Here is a 17,926-nt window from a genome sequence, read left to right on the forward strand (position 1 = left end):
CGCCATCTTTTTATGACGAAAAGGCGCTTCCGGTGACGTCACCGGAGCTTGCTGCCTGTCATAAAAGATGGCGGCGCCAGCGCTTCTGGTGCTTTTTCGGTAGAAATGGTTTACCCGGAAAAGCTCACCAAATATGTGCTGCGCCGTCATCTTTTTATGATTTAAACAGCGCTTCCGTGAGCTTCCCGGAAAGCTCACCAGAAGCGCTTTTTACTAAAAAAGATGGCGGCGATAGCAACCAGCGGCCCGGTAAGGGTTGTTCCGCGGACCCGGTACCAGTCCGCGGACCGGCGGTTGGGGACCCTGCTATAGGCCATCAGCCAATGGATAGGATCTTGGAGACTAATAGACAGTGGGCAAAATCTAACACTGGCAATGAAGATTCTCATAGAATGGGATTTTCTATTCACCCCCTTTCCTTCCCTCAGTGATGGATTTAAGCCACTGGATTCCATATAATGGACAGCTGCCAATTCTACTTTATATAATAGGTTTTATCTCATGAGAACATACAGATTTTGATCTTTTTAGGCACTTCAACCACAGGAACTGCTCAAAAGCGAGTGACATTAAACTTTATAATTGATAATCCCTCCTTCCAAGCTGCCTATTTAAGAAAATGGAGCAAAAACTCCAGAGGATCCACCAACTTCTAAAAAAAAAAAATGCTAAAAACTTCCTAATTCCAGGTTTCTGCATCTTGCAACTTTTTTTTCTTGCACCAATGAATATAAAGCACTGGATAAGACATTTAGCAAATTGGTTGTCAAAAGGGTAGAGATAGAAATTGAGTGAAAATTCTAATCCAAACCATCCATAAAAGAAAATTGCAATATTTTACTTCTGGGCTCCATGCAGCTGCCTCAGATATTAACTTCAGCTCTTTAAGTGTGGAACCAGAAATCTATATGGATCTGTTGCTGAAATTCATGATGATGAGTCATCCAGAATTAGCTGCATGAATATGGCCCCAGCTCTGAATGTTTCTTTGTGCAAGGAAGATCAAGTCTGCTGTTGCTCTGTTTGAACAAGAAGGAGCATCTGTGTCTGCCCCTTGGGCTGCCGAGATATCTAGAATGCACTGTGAAGCTAGATTTGGAGAATGGATAGTTTGACCATCCCTTGAGTTGAAAAGGCATTGGAAATTTCACATGGGTGTCACAGATCCTCATGATACTGAGGAAATGCCTTTCAAAGTCTCCTACTAGCACTATTACAGCAGATTTCACACTAACAAATTTAAGTTGATTTCTATAGTAGTTCTCAGATCTAACAGAGACTACATTTGCTGGATAAACTGACACATGCTTAACTACCATAAATATATGGCAATTCATAGTTAACCACAGTTACAGTTAAGCAGCTAACACACATCCCCACCTCCCAATTACCAGATACATAACATCTTCCTATCCTGCCTTTTCTTTTCCCCTGAAGAAACACAAATTTGAAATGAATTAGCTGAGAGAAAATGACTGCCCCAAAGTTTACCCAGTGGCAGAGGAAAGTCTTGGGACTCCCTAGTCCAGCGGTCCCCAAGCTTTCTGACTCGGCAGACCGATAGTAGCAACGGGAAGGGGATGGTTTCGTGCACATGCCCTGCGCTTGCGCAAATGTAGCTTTGCGCACTTGCCCACTGCTTATGAGATCCAGTTCCCAATGGGCCACAGACCGGTACCGGTCCATATACAGGGGGTTGGGGACTCCTGCTCTAGTCCATCCCAACATTGTAACCACTAGGACATGCCGGTGTAAATCGGAGCTAGTCATACATTATCCATTTTCTTCTTTTTGCAGGGATAGTATCCCAGTAATCATTTGACAAATAACAGAAAGCTCATGTACAACCATTACACAGGATGCAGGGAATATCTAATGCTTCCCACATCCTCCTCTTTTCCCATAAGGTAGCCCTTCAAAACTGCAAAGGATAGAAAACAAATATGGAATACAGAACAGATGTTCCTGCTATATCTGACCTAGTTTTATTTAAGAACAATAGTTACTCACCATTTACCTTGAAACATGGTACACGTTACACCATGAGTTCTGCTTGACCAAGACAAACTTATTACAATGACTTTACCTCTCAAGATGCATATTTCCCTCAAAAGCATTACACCTGCACCATGTGGTATAATGTGTGATAATTTAGAGCAAAACTTAGGAATAAGAAACTAAGAACTAGTGACCAAGTTTACCATTTTAAATGACTAGGTTTAAATAATTAGGAGCCAGTTGCAATCTCATATACTGCATACAGACCCTGAATGCCACTTTGAGATCTTTGGAGACAGATCAGACATAACTGTACTCAATAAATGAAAAGAAGGAACATCATAATAGCTAGATGATGCTATAGCCTACTGTTAGCCCTAAAATAGATTTGGACTTTGATGTGACGCAAAACACACATACTTATGTGCCAAGTCTTAAAATCAGTTGGGAGTTTTTGGAACTGCCTGTCAGGATTATGAAGGAGGTGAAAAACTGCAAAGATAGCCTGTGACATTATGAATCAAAATAGAATATTGTCTAAAAATCTACATCATCATACTTACTTTAATCTTTCAAATACTGCAAAACTTTGTTCTTCTCCTTTTGGGAACTCATTGTTACAAAAGGAGGACCGTTTTTATATGTAGAAGTTCACATGCAAAATTATCAGAAGAAGCCTCTAGGAACCAGCCATCATTAACAGTTGTTCATATGGATGCAAATGAAGTCACTACAGAATGCCAAAGAAAGATTATGAATGTTGTTGTCCAACATATCTGGAGGGCAGCAGGTTGGGGAAACATATTTAAATCCCATCAAAATCATTGGGACATATCAATCATAATTTCATTTAATTAATTAAAGTTTAACCTCCTAAACAAAAATTTAAGTGCACTTGGCCTTCTGTAAACTGAGATGCTGAATAAACTTGGAGGTGAAAAGTATTCTATTCATGAAATCAATGTGACCTCACATCATATTATAGGTTCCACCTTATATGGGAGATGGGTGGCATAAAAACTGAATAAATATGTAAGCACACTATCATACTTTTCTCCTTGATAATGTGACTTATAGGGAAGATGGGCAGCATAAAAATGGATAAATAAATACGGTAAACATACTATCATGCTTTCCTCCTTGATGATGTGACCTAAGATCTTTTATTGTCTCTTTGGCCACAGGAAAAATGGAGGACTTCTAGAGAATTGGAGAATATGTTAAAAGTGTGTTTCCCTCTAAGTGGAGAGGGAGAGAGAGAGGGAGAGAGAGAGAGAGAGAGAGAGAGAGAGAGAGAGAGAGAGAGAGAGAGGTAGAACTTAAGACTTAAGACTCAGCTCTACAAGATTTCTCATTCACTATGTTTGAGGTATGAAGGTCATGCTAATGAAGCACGAAGGGAATTCTGACAGAAAAAAGGGGTCATAAATGCATAGACGCTTCAAACTATGACATAACCTAAATCCCCTCTCTTCACTGAAGGGCAATGCCTCCTATTAAGAGCTAGTTTGGAGTAACACATGAAGCTTCCAAGAGAGGATAGAAATAGGGGGGTTGGTGATAAAAATAGGGAGGTATTCTGCAAAGAGAAAAATGAAGCCGTTGGTTCAGAACAAAACATGCCGATCCTTCCGATTTGTACTTGGAATCTACGTAGCAATCAAGGCTGTACGAAAATCTGCATGGCCAGCTACCGCTTGCTTGAATATTTCCTTTTAAAGCTGGCTGCTTGAAGTTCTATCTACAGCAAAAGACAATCTCCATCTCTGACTTACAACCTGTAGGGAACTCAGGATAAACAGGCTCAGAAAAGTTACACCGAGACTCACAGTCGGTCTTTCTGTCTCTCTCACCCCCAGGATGCCGTTTGGCTGCATCGGACTGCGAGATGAAAAGAATTACAACAGCCTTTCTGACATCACTGACAAGTATGAGATTGGACAGCTGCTACGAGCGTAAGTAGGGACCCTGCCTGAAACTACTTCCGGTTTGCTGGAGTCCTGAGGGCCACCTTAGAAAACACCTGGATTTGCAACCAGGCTCCTAATAATTTGAGAGATGCATCATTAAGGAAGCCTCTTCCCTTTCTTCTCCAGCTATTAAGAGATCTCTTGCAGTAACACTGCCACATCCAACACACTGTGGCATAGAATAACAGAGTTGGAAGGGACCTTGGAGGTCATCTAGTCCAACCCCCCCTTGCTTGAGCAGGAGAGCCTATTCCAAATATTAGCCTCTACCTAGGATCAAACTCACAGCCTCCTGATTGTGAGGTGAGAGCTCCACCTCTAGGCCACCGGAGCTGCATCCTCTCATGGTCAGCCTATTATGAAATAGGCATGTGGATTTCAAATTGCTGAACACTACTACACTAGTAGGTACACTACTTTTCCTGCTGCTACCAGGTACATTCCAGGTTCTGGGCCTTGTACCTCCCGGTTGTGGATCTACGGCCTCCTTTCCACTGTGGATTAATAGCCCCTCTCTCTTTGCTTGTCTTGCTCTTTGTGCTGAGGTTCCTGAAATGCTGCCAATGATGCTGCTATCAGTGGATACGGAGATTCACCTCAGCCTGTACCTGGTCAGCCGATTTGCTACGAGCAGCAGAAGGCAGGAACAGCAACATAGGTGCTGTGAAATAGCTTATCTGATGGCAGCTGCATTACTGGCTGCTGAGAAGGATGAGCAATAGCTAGTAGATGGCTTCCCATTCTGACTGCCAAATAGACAGTCTTCTAGGCCATATGGTATTTATAATATAACACAGCTCAATTTCAAACTTTTTCAACATAAAGATTATGACGCTCAATGAATAACAGAGGGATAATATCGATGCGTACAACAGCATTGCTAATATCAGATCACCAAAACTAATAATAATGTTAATAATAGAAAAGTTAAAAGGGTTAGAAAACTATTCTAACAGAACAATTCCTCTATGTTCTCTATTGTGGCCCATACCCTCTGGAATAACATTAAGGACCAGAAAGCCCTTAAGATCTGGTTCCGTTTCCAGTTAGTATGGTTGTTATTAGCTGGTGGAGCCCCTGTGGTATTCTTGTATTGTTTGTATCGTTGGTCATGTAGTAGTTCTAGTCCTATGCCTGTTTAGATGGATTTACTGTAAAGATGGATTTACTGTGACAGTTCTGGGCTCCTGCACTCGAATAGTTTCCATATAGGATAGCTTACAGCTTTAAGAGCCTAAGCAAGCACCCCACTCTGTGCTAGGATTTCCGTGAGGTCACTCAGCCTCTGTTAAACTGAGCCCAAAGAAGAGTTGAAATATGAAGTTCTTATTCCAGTCAGCAATTAGATAAATGCCAGTGATAAGGCTGAAGGTCAGGAAGTCTATTTTTTTTTTACAGGTGATTCTGTTTTATGTCCTTGCTGAATAAATTTATTTAATGGCCTAAAAACTGTTTATTCAAGGCTTCCCAAAAATGTAAATCAAACTTGGAAATAAAATCAATCACTTTTATATTACCCCAAATACACAAAGGAATTCTAGATGTTTCAAGTTTGCCATGGTGTCTTGCCTTTACGTATTAATTCTATTTATATTCTATCTTTTCTCCACTCCAAGGAGGTAAAACGCTACACAAGCTCTTCTGTCTCTTTCACACACACATCAGATTCCTACAACAAGCACATGAGGCAGGCAAGGCTGAAAAATGGTGATCATATTGGGTTTTAAAATCTCTGTAGTCTGTTTTGCTTTCTTTGATCTTAACCAGACAGCATGTAAAATATAGATTTGCCACTGTCTACTACTTCTGATAGCTAAAACAGTTTTAATTACTAGATGCCAGGATAAACAACAGGGATTGGACATCTCTTTCCATTTTGGTTCTATACCATGTAATGATATTTGGTTGGTAACTATAGAAAACAGAACATCAAGCTAGCCATTAAAAAAAAAGAAACCAGCGTTCTTTCTGATCATTATTCCGCAGGAAGGAGTTCTGTGAGATCTGTGTGGCCCGCGAACGACAGACAGACAGGCTATACATCTGCAAGAAATTTCTCAAGAAAGATGGGCGCAAAGTGCGAAGAGCAGCCAAGAATGAAATCTTCATCCTAAAAATGTAGGTTCCTGTTGTGTGTATATGTGTGCGCTCATATGCAAGAACGGACGTTATCCTTCTGCATCCTTGTGTAGCAAAAGGAATTTCAGTAAAAGCCACCCTCTGTATCACTCTAAATAAAGATAACCCTTTTTTTGTAGCAACTACCAAATGGATTAGATATAATCACACCTAGGCTGCATATATCCAAATGGCCACTAGGTGGCCATGCTTTGTTATCATCCAGGGCACGGCTGTCAAACTCCGGGACCATGGGCCAGATGCGTCACATGCCCACGCCCGGTTTAGCAAAGGGAGGAAAAGTCCCAATATGTCACGTGATGATAGGTGAGTTTGACACACCCCTGATCTAGGGTTGCCCAAATTTCTGCATCTTCAGATGCCTAAATTAAAGGGTGTCTATAATGAGTTAATGGACACCCTAGCTAAGTTGTAGCCTATATGTTCAGTTATGACAACAGATGTACGGGGAAGGAACTTGAGCGCACTCGAGTAATGAGAAAGGGAGCAGAGAGAGACCAAAATATTGGGGAAAATTAAAACAACAGACAGCAGCAAACATGCTGAGGTATTAAGGAGCCATCTGCTTCTTTGTTTTCCTGGCAGGCGTCTGTGCCCTTTAACAACTGTACCACTAGATAGGAAATTATTCACTACAGCTTTCCCCCCTCACTATTTTTGAAGAGTGGCAAAATATTCTCTTAATGAAAACGGCATCTATGGGGAAAACATGAACAACAAACGTTCGGATAAGAGCTGTGCAAGATTGCCAAACTTTAGATCAGGCAGGGATGGATGAGAATCCTCTGATCAGCTGGCTATGGATAACTGCGAAAGCATCCTTTTCCGCCCTCACTTGGGAACATTGCAATGCTGATCTTTCCCACTGGAAAATGGGTCATTGCTGGCCAGTAGAGGATGGCAGAATGGCTTCTCTTTTCAGATTATTTAGTGACACGTAGGACAAAGGACTACTGTGTAAGTTTACTCATTTACATATCCACATTTTCTCCACTGTACCAAACTTATGTAGATGTGGTTCCAAGGGTATCTTCTAGAGCAGTGATCCCCAACCTTTTATGCCGCCCGTGCCGCATCAGCTGGGCGCCGCATCTTTTATGAAAAGTGCTTCCGCGACCTCACGGAAGCACTTTCATCAAAAAGCTGGGCGCCGCCATCTTTGATGAACTTCCAGGTAGAAATGGCTTTCTACCGGGAAAAGCTCACCGAGCGCTAGCGCCGCCATCTTTTTGATGAAAAGTGCTTCCGGTGAGCTTTCTACCTGGAAAAGCTCACCGGAAGCACTTTTTCATCAAAAAGATGGCGGCGCTCAGCAACCAGCGGCCCGGTAGGACTTGTTCCGCGGACGGTACCGGTCCCCGGACCGGTGGTTGGGGACCCCTGTTCTAGAGAGTCACTGAGCCAGATTCAGCTTAAGACCCTGTCCTGGGACCACTGTAGCAAATCTCTGGCTATCCAAATGATAAAAGAACCAGGCTTAAGATCTGGAGAAACTGGCACAAGGGGCAGGGGGGAGGGAGCTCCCTGCCAATCAAAGCTCGATATATATATTTGCCGCAGTAGAGTAACAATGAAAACTACAGGTTCCTCAATATGTATGTTTCCCTGCAACCAACAGATCCCTAGAAGCAGGGTTCTACCACACTAGGCAGCACCCAAAGCGCAGAGAGATTTCGACCCAATACACAGTGGCAGTGGCAGCATACACTGAACAGCACAACCAAGTAGCTGGCACTGTATACAGGAACATCTGCACAGTGTATGAGTTAGACCCTCCCAAATCCAGATGTGAGATTCCACAGAAGATCATGGAGAATAACAGGGCTAAGATCCTGTGTGATTTCCAGATTCAGGCAGGCAGGCAGGTACTGGCCAATCAAGCCATACATCGTTGTAAAGGTAGTCCTTGACTTACAACGGTTCATTTAGTGACCGTTCAAAGTTACAATGGCCCTAAAAAAAGTGACTTATGTCCAGGGGTGGGATTCAAAATTTTTAACAACCGGTTCTGTGGGCGTGGCTTAGATGGTGGGCGTGGCTTGGTGGTCATGTTATTGGCTGGGTGTGGCCAACTCAATATCACTCACATCGAGGCACGCATCTCCTCGCCTGGCCTCTCATGACTGTGGGGATGCTGCAACAGTCATAAGTGTGAAAAATGGTCATAACTCACTTTTTTCAGTGCCATTGTAACTTTGAATGGTCATTCCACACAAGCAAAGTACCAGCAAAGGAGGGGAAAAAAACTCCAGAGAAGTTCCTGAGACAGGAAGTCTAGTCCTGCCAAGAACGTAATAAGGGTTAACGGAGAGGCACTTTCTGTAAGCAACACCAGAATGTTTCCTTCCTGCCTTCCTTACAGGATTAGGCCAGTAATTTCTTCTAACAACCGGTTCTCCGAACTGCTTAGAATGTTAACAACCGGTTCTAGCAAATAGGTGCGAACTGGTAGAATCCTACCCCTGCTTATGTCCATATTTCACACTTACGATCTTTGAAGCATCCCCATGATCATGTGATCCAAAATCAGACGCTTGGCAAATGACTCATATTTATGACCGTTGCTGTGCCCCAAAGTCATGGGATCACCTTTTGCAACCTTCTGACAAGCAAAATCAATGGGGAAGCCCGAGTCACTTAACAACCGGGTTACTAACTCATCAATTGCAGTGATTCACTTAACAATTGTGGCAAGGAAGGTCACAAAATGGGTCGCAAAAACTCACCTAATAAATGTTTCACTTAACAAACAGAAATGTTGGGCTCAATGGTGGTTGTAAGTCGAGGACTAACCGTAGTAGGTGAGGCACAGAAGACAACATTTGGGATAAATGTATCAGTGCCAAGTGACAGCAAGTTCAAGATGCTTCCTCCCCACCCACCCCAAACTGGACTTGCTTGGTTTTTTTTTTTTTTTCCTTTGAAAACATTTTGCTTTTCATCTTTTCATAGGAATAAAAATAAGAAAACCCAGTTGCCTTTTGGAGGGAGCGGGGGGGGGACTCCTTTGGGGCAACCATGACCTGGATCAGTGATCCCCAACCTTTTACGCGCCGGTATCCCCAACCTTTTATGGCGCGCGGTACCGACATCACTGGCGCCGCCATCTTGTTTTGATGAAAAGTGCTCCGTGAGCTTTCTACCGGAAAGCTCACGGAAGCACTTTTCATCAAAACAAGATGGCGGCGCCACAGCCCGGTAGGACTTGTTCCACGGACGTGTCCACGGACGTGGTTGGGGACCCCTGACCTGGATGATTGAGAATCTTCGTAGACATCAGAAAGGAGCATGAAAGCTGGAGAAATACCAGGGCCTGAAAGGAGGAAGTAGAGAAGATGTGGAAAGCAAACGTCAAAGGGGTGGCAGGAACACTCAGGGTTGTAACTCCTAAGCTGGAAGAGGGGCTCCAACAGAGCCCAGGAACAATATCAGATCTCTCTGCCCAGAAGAGTGCTGTGCTAGAACAATTAAGATACTCTGAAGGCTTGTTGGTTTTTCTTTTTGTTGTTGTTCTTAAATAATGCCAACATTATTATGATGGTCTTTGCAAAATTATTTGGGAAATATTCCTGTTCCTGTTCTTTTTTTAATAGCACACAAACAACTGAGGCATAATTACAAAAAAACCTCTCCATTTCATTAACAATGCTAACGTTCTCCTCCAATTGCAAAATATTGGATAGTACACAACAGCAAAAAACAACATCCAATGAAACCACAAATTAGATACCAAAGATAAATGTCCTCAGATGGGGAGGATGTGTGTCTACATTTAACTTGTTTTCCGAATGCTAAAAAGGTAGTATTTCCAATGGTAAAAAAAAAAAAAAACAGGTCAATTTTTTGCTTTAAATTCATCTCCAGTGCTTTGAGTCCAACAGCTGTTATGTAAGCAAGCAAAAAGTAAAGCAATGACAAGGAAGAATGAGGTTCACATCTTCAGAGAAAGAATGAACATTCCCTTCTCTGTCTCCATCATTCATTGTAACTAATGCTGCTGTTTCTTTCTTTCTTTTTTTTTTAAACACCTTTCATTTCCTGACCTGCTGGCATCACAAGAACTGTTTTAAGTTTCTTTACTGTTTAAAGGCCAGGTATGAATTATTGAGATAGCCCTAGAGCAGATTGAGATTTCTGCTGACTTGGTCTCTGTAGAAATGAACTCTGTGGGGGGGCAAACAACAGAGCCAGGCAATAGGGAAAGAGGCAACGCCAGAAAGATCTCAGCGGGGAGGAGATGGAGGATATCACAGGCCAGGTAAGTTGATGGCAGGCAGAATTATGATGACTGGGCTAAGGGGAAGAGGGCAAACTGAGGTCTCTCTACATTTTTCTTCCAGGGTGAATCACCCCAATATCTTACAACTGATTGACACATTTGAAACGAGGAAGGAATTCTACATTATCCAAGAACTGTAAGTTTGATGGGAAGTGATGATAGATAGATAGATAGATAGATAGATAGATAGATAGATAGATAGATAGATAGATAGATAGATAGATATAGGCAGATAGGCAAAAAGAATACAGAACATTAATATTAATGTACTGAAGATATGTTCTTTTTTCCCCCCAGGCTGAAATGCCAGCTTTATTGTATTTATATCTTTCCAAGGAAGTCAAAATAACATATGCAGCTTTCATATACCCTTCACAACAATCCTATTAGATGGTTTAATCAGGAGAGATGTTATTGGCTCAAAGAAACCAGAGATTTTTGTGGCTGATATGAATTGAGGCCTTTCCATTTCTAGGCTAGGATTACTCAACACCCCCCAAAAAAAACCCCAAGGATGCATGGGGGCCCCAAGCTGTTCTCGGAAGACTTGAGAGCAAACAGAAAGCCTTCCCTAACATTATCACCAAATCATGGCTTTTAATGCAACAGGAAAGAATAATTCTACACATGAAGGGGAAATCATATAACCAATTGAACTTGAATGACATTTTAAGGACATGAAAGGGAGTTTTAAAATTGCAGCTACCCATTTCTTTGCCCTGGCTGCATCCACACATTTCTGGACTGCAGCTGTTCCCATGTCAAAGAAGTCATCTTTGGGATGGAGAAAGTTGCCATTTGGGCCCCAAACTAAAATTGAACTATACTTTTAAGCATGATGGATAAACTGAACCAATGAATTGTGGTTTGTAAATATGCTTTATGGTTTATGTAAATGCAGCCAAATATATATTTTTATAGTAGATGATAGTTAAGCAAGCCTTGGCTTAGTGGATAAATAGCCCAGCCCAAGTGTGACTCACCCGCCTTCAGATTCCTCCTGTTTAGCATTCTGAACAGAGAGATTTTGTATATGTCAGGCTCTACTCTGGCATGATATGCACTGCGCCTTTGCCTATTACTGAAGCATACCATAGCTTTGCTGCAGGAGTCCAGATGACCAGGAGATGGTAGTAGAGGATGAGCCTTTCCTGTACCTTTTTGTGTGCCCGAGTGGCCATCTGGCGTCTATTCAATTCCACCTGTCAAGTTGGCTGTGCTTTTCTCTACAGGGCTACTGGCGGCGATGTTTTTGACTGGATCCTAGACCAGGGCTACTACACAGAAAAGGATGCCAGCAACGTTGTGCGGCAAGTGCTGGAGGCATTAGCTTATTTACATAATCTGCACATTGTTCACCGCAATCTAAAGGTAAAGAAACAGCACGGAGTGCTAAAACCAAATATTTTCAGAGCAACTGTCCCCTCTAGTGGTTTTATCTGGGATACCTATCCTTTGAGCGTTGGAAGACATGGGCTGATATTTTCATGAATGGGGGGGCAGGGGGGCTTCCTGTTGCCAAGGAGAGTGCAAGGAAGGCTGCTAATTTGGAGCTCTTTCTATTTTAGCTGGAGAATCTTATGTACTACAACCAGAACAACCGCTCAAAAGTGGTTCTGCGGGATTTTTATCTCTCACGCTTTGAGAATGGTGCCATCACAGAACCATGTGGGACACCTGAATATTTAGGTATGTACTTGCCTTTGGACAGAGAAGAAATATCTCAGACTTGGGATACTTTCTCCCTGCTACATTGCAATAACTGGGCTGAAAAATAGAAGCTTCATACAGTTTGTAAACCGTCCTGAAAAAGAACTACACAAGACAAAAATTCAACAGGTGGTTTTTCTCTCTCCATAAGACAGAAGAGCTCAGCTCTTAAATTTCTGCCTTTTGTGCATCGACAGAATTCTCCTGGGAAATGTGAAAATAGCAAACCTCGCATCTACCTCTGACTGTGCGGGATATATCTTGCTCACATTTTCTATAGTTGTCTTTGATCCATTTGTGTCCTCCCAGCTCCTGAAGTGGTTGCTCGGCAACGCTATGGACGTGCTGTTGACTGCTGGGCTGTTGGAGTTATCATGTTTATTCTGTGAGTTCCATTAGTGTGTGTGTGAGAGAGAGGGGGGGGGGGAGAGGGAGGGGAGGGGGGGAGAGAGAGAAAACGCCTGCTGCGCCTGCATGGCAAAATGTACAGAGAAAGGACAGGTCCATCTCTTTGCAGTTGCTAGGACTATCAGATCTAGGCAAACAGCTGCTAAAGAGAAGCGATATGGAAAACATGAATTCTTTGCTGCCATCTAATGGTTATCAGGGTTTCTGTAGCCTAGATATGCTATGCTAGGCAGACACAATAACCTTCCTAATCGAGCACATTTGAAGCACATCATTCCAAGGGGTCAGGCGAAAGCCAGCAGGTCCCAGGCTAGAGGGGGCTGTTATGTAAACATTTTTCAGCCACTTCAGCAACCGAGCAATCCCTTGCCATGTATCCTTTGGAGGGATTGGGAGAAGGATTTCATTCATACAACACTCCGCCCCACCACCCCCATATTCATTTAGAAGGATCAGGGGAAAAGTTCAGTATTTAAATTCCGGAGCATAGCCACACAGAAATCTCTGACTTTTTTGCACTGTAATAGGACAACCAACGGTTGTGTTTCAGGCTTCATTCTTGTCTGCAATAAGATTCTAAACTAGCCAAACTGTGCCTTTTGCCAAACCTAGCTTAGACCTGAATTAACATTAAGGCAGTGATCCCCAACCTTTTTGACGCGCGGCCCGGTACCGGCATCAGCTGTGCGCCCGCCAGTGCCCGGCATCAGCTGTGGCAGCTGTCGCAACGCCGCCATCTTTTTGATGAAAAAGTGCTTCCGGTGAGCTTTCTACCGGAAAAGCTCACCGGAAGCACTTTTTCATGAAAAAGATGGCGGCGCCAGCAAGCCGGCCCGGTAGGAGTTGTTCCGCGGACCGGGATCGGTCCGCGGACCGGTGGTTGGGACCCCTGCATTAAGGGACTAGAGACCTTTGATTTACTGACAAACTTGTGAAGCCTAAGAGTCATGTAGGGACAAGTTGTAAAATAAGTTGAAAAATCACAAGACGTTGACCAGCATATTTGACTATATAAGCATAAATGTTACCTAAGAAAATAACTTTGTAGTTTTCATGACTTCTTCTTCCCTCCCTTACCAACACAGATTGTCTGGGAACCCCCCCTTCTATGATGACACAGATGATGAAAATAGCGACAGTCACAATCGCCGAATCTTCCGCAAAATTCTGGCTGGGGAGTATGATTTTGACTCTCCATATTGGGATGATATCTCTGTCTCTGGTAAGCACTATCCAGTCTCGTTAGCTTCTCTCCCATAGACATGGAATTGCTTTTATGTACCACACCAGGCCAGGAGGAAATGGGACACCCTTGAAGACAATTCTTCTCTGCAAGTTGGAGATACTGTTATGAAAAGGAAAATGCTTGCCGATTTTAAGAAAGCAAAAGAACAAATGAGGGAGATTGCAACTCTGCCTCATTTGCTAGTTTCCTGTCTGAAAACAGAATATTTAAAACTGAAATTCCCCATGCTTTAATCTGTTCTACTTTCTTACTATGGTTCCTCTTCATTTCCTGCAATGAGGATCCAAAATCTAGTCACCTGACTCTCCTTAACATTGTCTAATTCCCTGTCTTTTCTTTTCTTATTTTCTTGCAGCTAAAAAGTTGGTGTCTAGACTAATGGAGGTGGATCAGGACCAACGAATCACAGCCCAAGAAGCCTTGGGACATATCTGGTGAGTGGAACTCTTTCAAACTGGAGCAAATGTATCTTCTGTGAGGTCCTGTTACCAAATGCCTGACCTAAAATAGCTTACGTGTTATACTGCATCACCTACCTAGTTATGTATCCCATGTAATGGTATCAATACTAACAGGGCAACAATAAATATTTTTTAAAGATATGGCCATTTTTCTTTCCAACTCATTCCCTCTGTTCTCCCATTCATCCCCCCAATGCAAGTTTCTATCTCCTAAAATAGTATTGCAATGGAAAGACTAAATTCAAACATGTGGTTTGCTATGAAGTCATTGAATGATTTGAGGCTAGTCATTATATCTGCATTATTCTGTTTTGCAGAATTATTGCAATGAGAAAAGAAATGGGTGGAGCACAATCACTGCCCTGAACAACTTGAAGGAGGAACATGTGAAATAACACTATGTTTTCTACTTTTGTTCTTAATTTGTTGACGCTTACATCTATGCCCATATTAATCTGTTGTCCCTATAGTTGACAGACATGCAAAGAGGGAAGTGAGCAACTCTAGCAAATGTTTACTGTATCTTTAATAAAAAGCATTACAAACTGTTTCCATAGAGTCTGGTATAACTGCTGTTGTGATAGGCACATTTTTGCACATAAATAGGGCGGTCCAAAGCCATTCCTGAATTACCTTGATTAGTAGAAAATCAGTACTGTATCTCAATTTTGATGTTAAACCAATTTGTTAAGCAAATCATATCCCTAAATTCTCTGTGCACATCTATTAAAAAACTCAGTTTATCATGTTTTAGTGGTCATTTATTTCTGCTATTCTGCTACAAATGATTTATGGTTTGCTGTTAGCTCTTTCCTAATGTCATTAAATAAGATCATTCAGGGGTTCATCTGTATGGATAAATAAAACCTCTGATAAAAGAATCTTGCTACAGGAATAGAGAACAAGCATTCAGTTCTCTAAGGAGGTACACATAAGATTGCTCTACATAAAATACATTCCAGATATTTAGGAACACCTCTCCTAAATGTTAGATGAGTTACCTAAAATAGACAATTTGTAAATTAGATACAGACCTTTTGAACTGTTCCTAGATTTTGAAAATCTGCTTACATTTCCCTGTTTGATTTAGACAATTCTTCATCCCTCACAGTGTGTGTTCTAAGCCATAATTCTGCATTCTTTCTTTGTTCTCAGGATATCTGGAAATGCTGCTTCTGAAAAGAACCTCAAAGAAGGGGTCTGTGCACAGATTGAGAAAAATTTTGCCAAGGCCAAATGGAGGGTGAGTCATTGGAATAAATCAAGTCTACATTCTGTACACCAGTTAACCAAAAAGATTGGAGCAAATCCAGAGAAGGACCTGAAACTTCAAGGGAGTAGATATTAGGTATGAGGAAGACCTTCTATGTAGTAACAGCTGTCAATCAGTGGAAGAGGTTGCCCTATGGAGTGGTTTCCTGCTTTCCTGGAGGTTTTTAAACAGAGGCTGGAGAGTAATCTAACAGAGATAGTGAAGGGAATCCTGTAGTTTGCAGGTTGGATTTGATGACCTTCCAACTCTATGATCTATAACAAAGAGAAATATGGTAAGTAATCAGAAAATAAGGTATTTTAAGAAATAGGTAGGGGAAAAAGTGTCTTAAGTGGTGATTTGGCAGAAGGACAGATTTCTACAGATGGGCTCTTGAGGAAGAATTTTGATCTTTCAAACAGCCTGGCCTCAAGTCATGCAAGGCTTACAGGACATGTAAATACAACCATATTTTTCATTCTTCTTCCCTATGAACCTTCAGAATCCAGTGTTTTAAGGAAACCATTGGCGCAAATATATTGCTACTGTTCTAAGGCTACAAAAGGAGGAGAAAAGGAAACCACGTTCCTGCTTTTCAACATTTCACTTCTTTAGTTCCAGCAGTTGCAAGCTGCAGATACCTTAAATCTCTACCAGTTCTTCATTCAAGAACCGGTATCGTTTGGTACTTGGATGAAGAACCAAAAAGGGCAGCAGTTCAGATGCTCATTTCGTGCCATTTCTTGATATTGCTTTTCTTATTGCAGAAAGCCATTCGAGTCACTACATTCATGCAACGTCTCCGGGCCACAGATGTCAGTGGCCGCCTCCCGGTTACTCCTCGTACCTCTATGAGCGTGGCTCACGAGGTCACCATTGAAACTCCCAGACTGGCTGAACATTTGGAGACTCCATGTTCACTAGAGGAGCAAGAGAGCAAGACAGAAGTAGCTGCTGAGCAGAAGGAATAATTGCTCTTGCTTCCCGATGCTTTCTCTGCTGGATCAACACACTCTGCTCTTCGAAGGGGAGGGTTCTGTGGGATAGCAGCATGGGGGAGCTTCACAGTGGTATTGTCCATTTCCCTATTCCTGCCTATTGGTCAGGAACTACTTGGTTTGATGGACAGGCGACTGGACATCAGGACCAATCAACCACATCAAGTTATGTATTGTATATAGGAAATAAAGCCTGAGGATCAGAGGCACCATTAGCTAGACAATTTTCAGCTGTCATCAAACGCAGTATACACCTCATACCTTTATGGGAGCATAGGCCTGCTTTTGAAGCCTTTCCCAGTAGCCAGTACAAGCCATGGCCCTTGTCCTCCAGCTTTACTTTTCCCCATGCAATGAACCCTTATGCCTTGCTGAGTGACAGTATCTCTCAGGTCCAAAGACCAAGGTCCCACAATATTTTGCATCCCTGCCTCTGTGGTCCCACAGGGGCTTAGAAGACAGCACAGTTTGATCCATAGTTGCTTCCCTCAGGGTGGAAAGCCAAAAAGGGGGAAAAACTTCACCTCCTACTTGTAGATACTCTTAGGAACTAAGAACGCCTACACTGCTGGGTAAAATTATCCAAAGAGAATGGAAAAGAGGGTAATGCCAAGTTAGCAAAGCAAGAATCAGAAGACTGTCCATTCCACAAGTCAGAGGTCAATTTTCCAACTTTTTACCCATTCTGCAGTGCTGGTCTCACATGTAACTGTTAGCAGGGACAGCTTGGAAAGGGAGTGATGATGAATTGTTACTCTGTTAACTTGAATCTCAACCTCAGCTGGACTGTGGAAGGAGGGCATGGAGTAGGTGGGATGCATGTCCAGGCCAGCTGCATGTTTTATGAAGATGTTATTTTAATACAGAAAATCCTAGCTGCCCTCTCCTGGTGCTGTCTTTCCCTCCCCTGGGGCAGCTCTGGAAAAGAAAATAAACAGGGTCTTTCTCTGATTATTGTCTTTTTTTAAAAAAAGAAAAATGTGCTTCTTGGTGATGAATTTATCATCCAGGTACCTCAAAAATTCCCAAACAGATTTGGGGAGAAGAGTAAGAACCTATTTTTAATTTTCCTGCTTTGAAAAATACAAGATTGTGTTCTCAGAACACACTTATTCAGGCTACAGAACCCATTCATTCAGGCTACTTATAAAGACCTAGCAATTTCAGTTGCACCCATTGCTAAATCTGAGTGTTAGCCTTGATTAGTCTGTTTGGCTAGTTCAGTCCAAAGTATATAGCCTAGAAAATGGGTTAACTAGATTTAGTGACCAAGTTAAAAGTGTTGGGTTATTGCAGCTTAAATACATTACAGTGCTTAGACCTCTTTCCAACTTATCAGTCATCCTATGTTAAAGTTATATTTTGATTCCCAGTAAGAAAATATCTTGAAACTGAAGCATGGAGAAACCTCAGAATAATCACATGTTTTTGACTGTTCCATTCTAAAACAAATGAAGTTCACGTT

The 17,926-nt window shown here is 42.2% G+C and overlaps 1 protein-coding gene across 4 annotated transcripts in view; it reads left to right on the forward strand.

Annotated features, from left to right (window-relative positions):
* LOC113422949 (caM kinase-like vesicle-associated protein) overlaps positions 1-17,412 on the forward strand; it is a 32,717-nt gene extending 15,305 nt beyond the window's left edge. For 3 of the 4 annotated variants that reach the window (XM_087956638.1, XM_087956637.1, XM_026684137.2), the window contains exons 2-11: positions 3,858-3,953; positions 5,955-6,086; positions 10,448-10,522; positions 11,619-11,757; positions 11,955-12,075; positions 12,406-12,481; positions 13,590-13,726; positions 14,106-14,184; positions 15,367-15,454; positions 16,231-17,412. In XM_087956638.1, coding sequence (XP_087812764.1) covers positions 3,859-3,953; positions 5,955-6,086; positions 10,448-10,522; positions 11,619-11,757; positions 11,955-12,075; positions 12,406-12,481; positions 13,590-13,726; positions 14,106-14,184; positions 15,367-15,454; positions 16,231-16,434 — 1,146 coding nt within the window. In that variant the 5' untranslated portion in view covers position 3,858 and the 3' untranslated portion in view covers positions 16,435-17,412. Of the gene's footprint in view, positions 1-3,857; positions 3,954-4,519; positions 4,627-5,954; positions 6,087-10,447; positions 10,523-11,618; positions 11,758-11,954; positions 12,076-12,405; positions 12,482-13,589; positions 13,727-14,105; positions 14,185-15,366; positions 15,455-16,230 lie in introns of those variants that run through there. The other variant, XM_087956636.1, reaches the window with a different exon arrangement.
* The last annotated feature ends 514 nt before the right edge of the window (positions 17,413-17,926 follow it).

This window comes from Notechis scutatus, chromosome 2 (genome assembly GCF_049901735.1).
Source record: "Notechis scutatus isolate UNSWTSFEM ecotype Mainland chromosome 2, rNotScu1.2, whole genome shotgun sequence".
In the NCBI taxonomy this organism is placed as follows: domain Eukaryota; kingdom Metazoa; phylum Chordata; class Lepidosauria; order Squamata; family Elapidae; genus Notechis; species Notechis scutatus.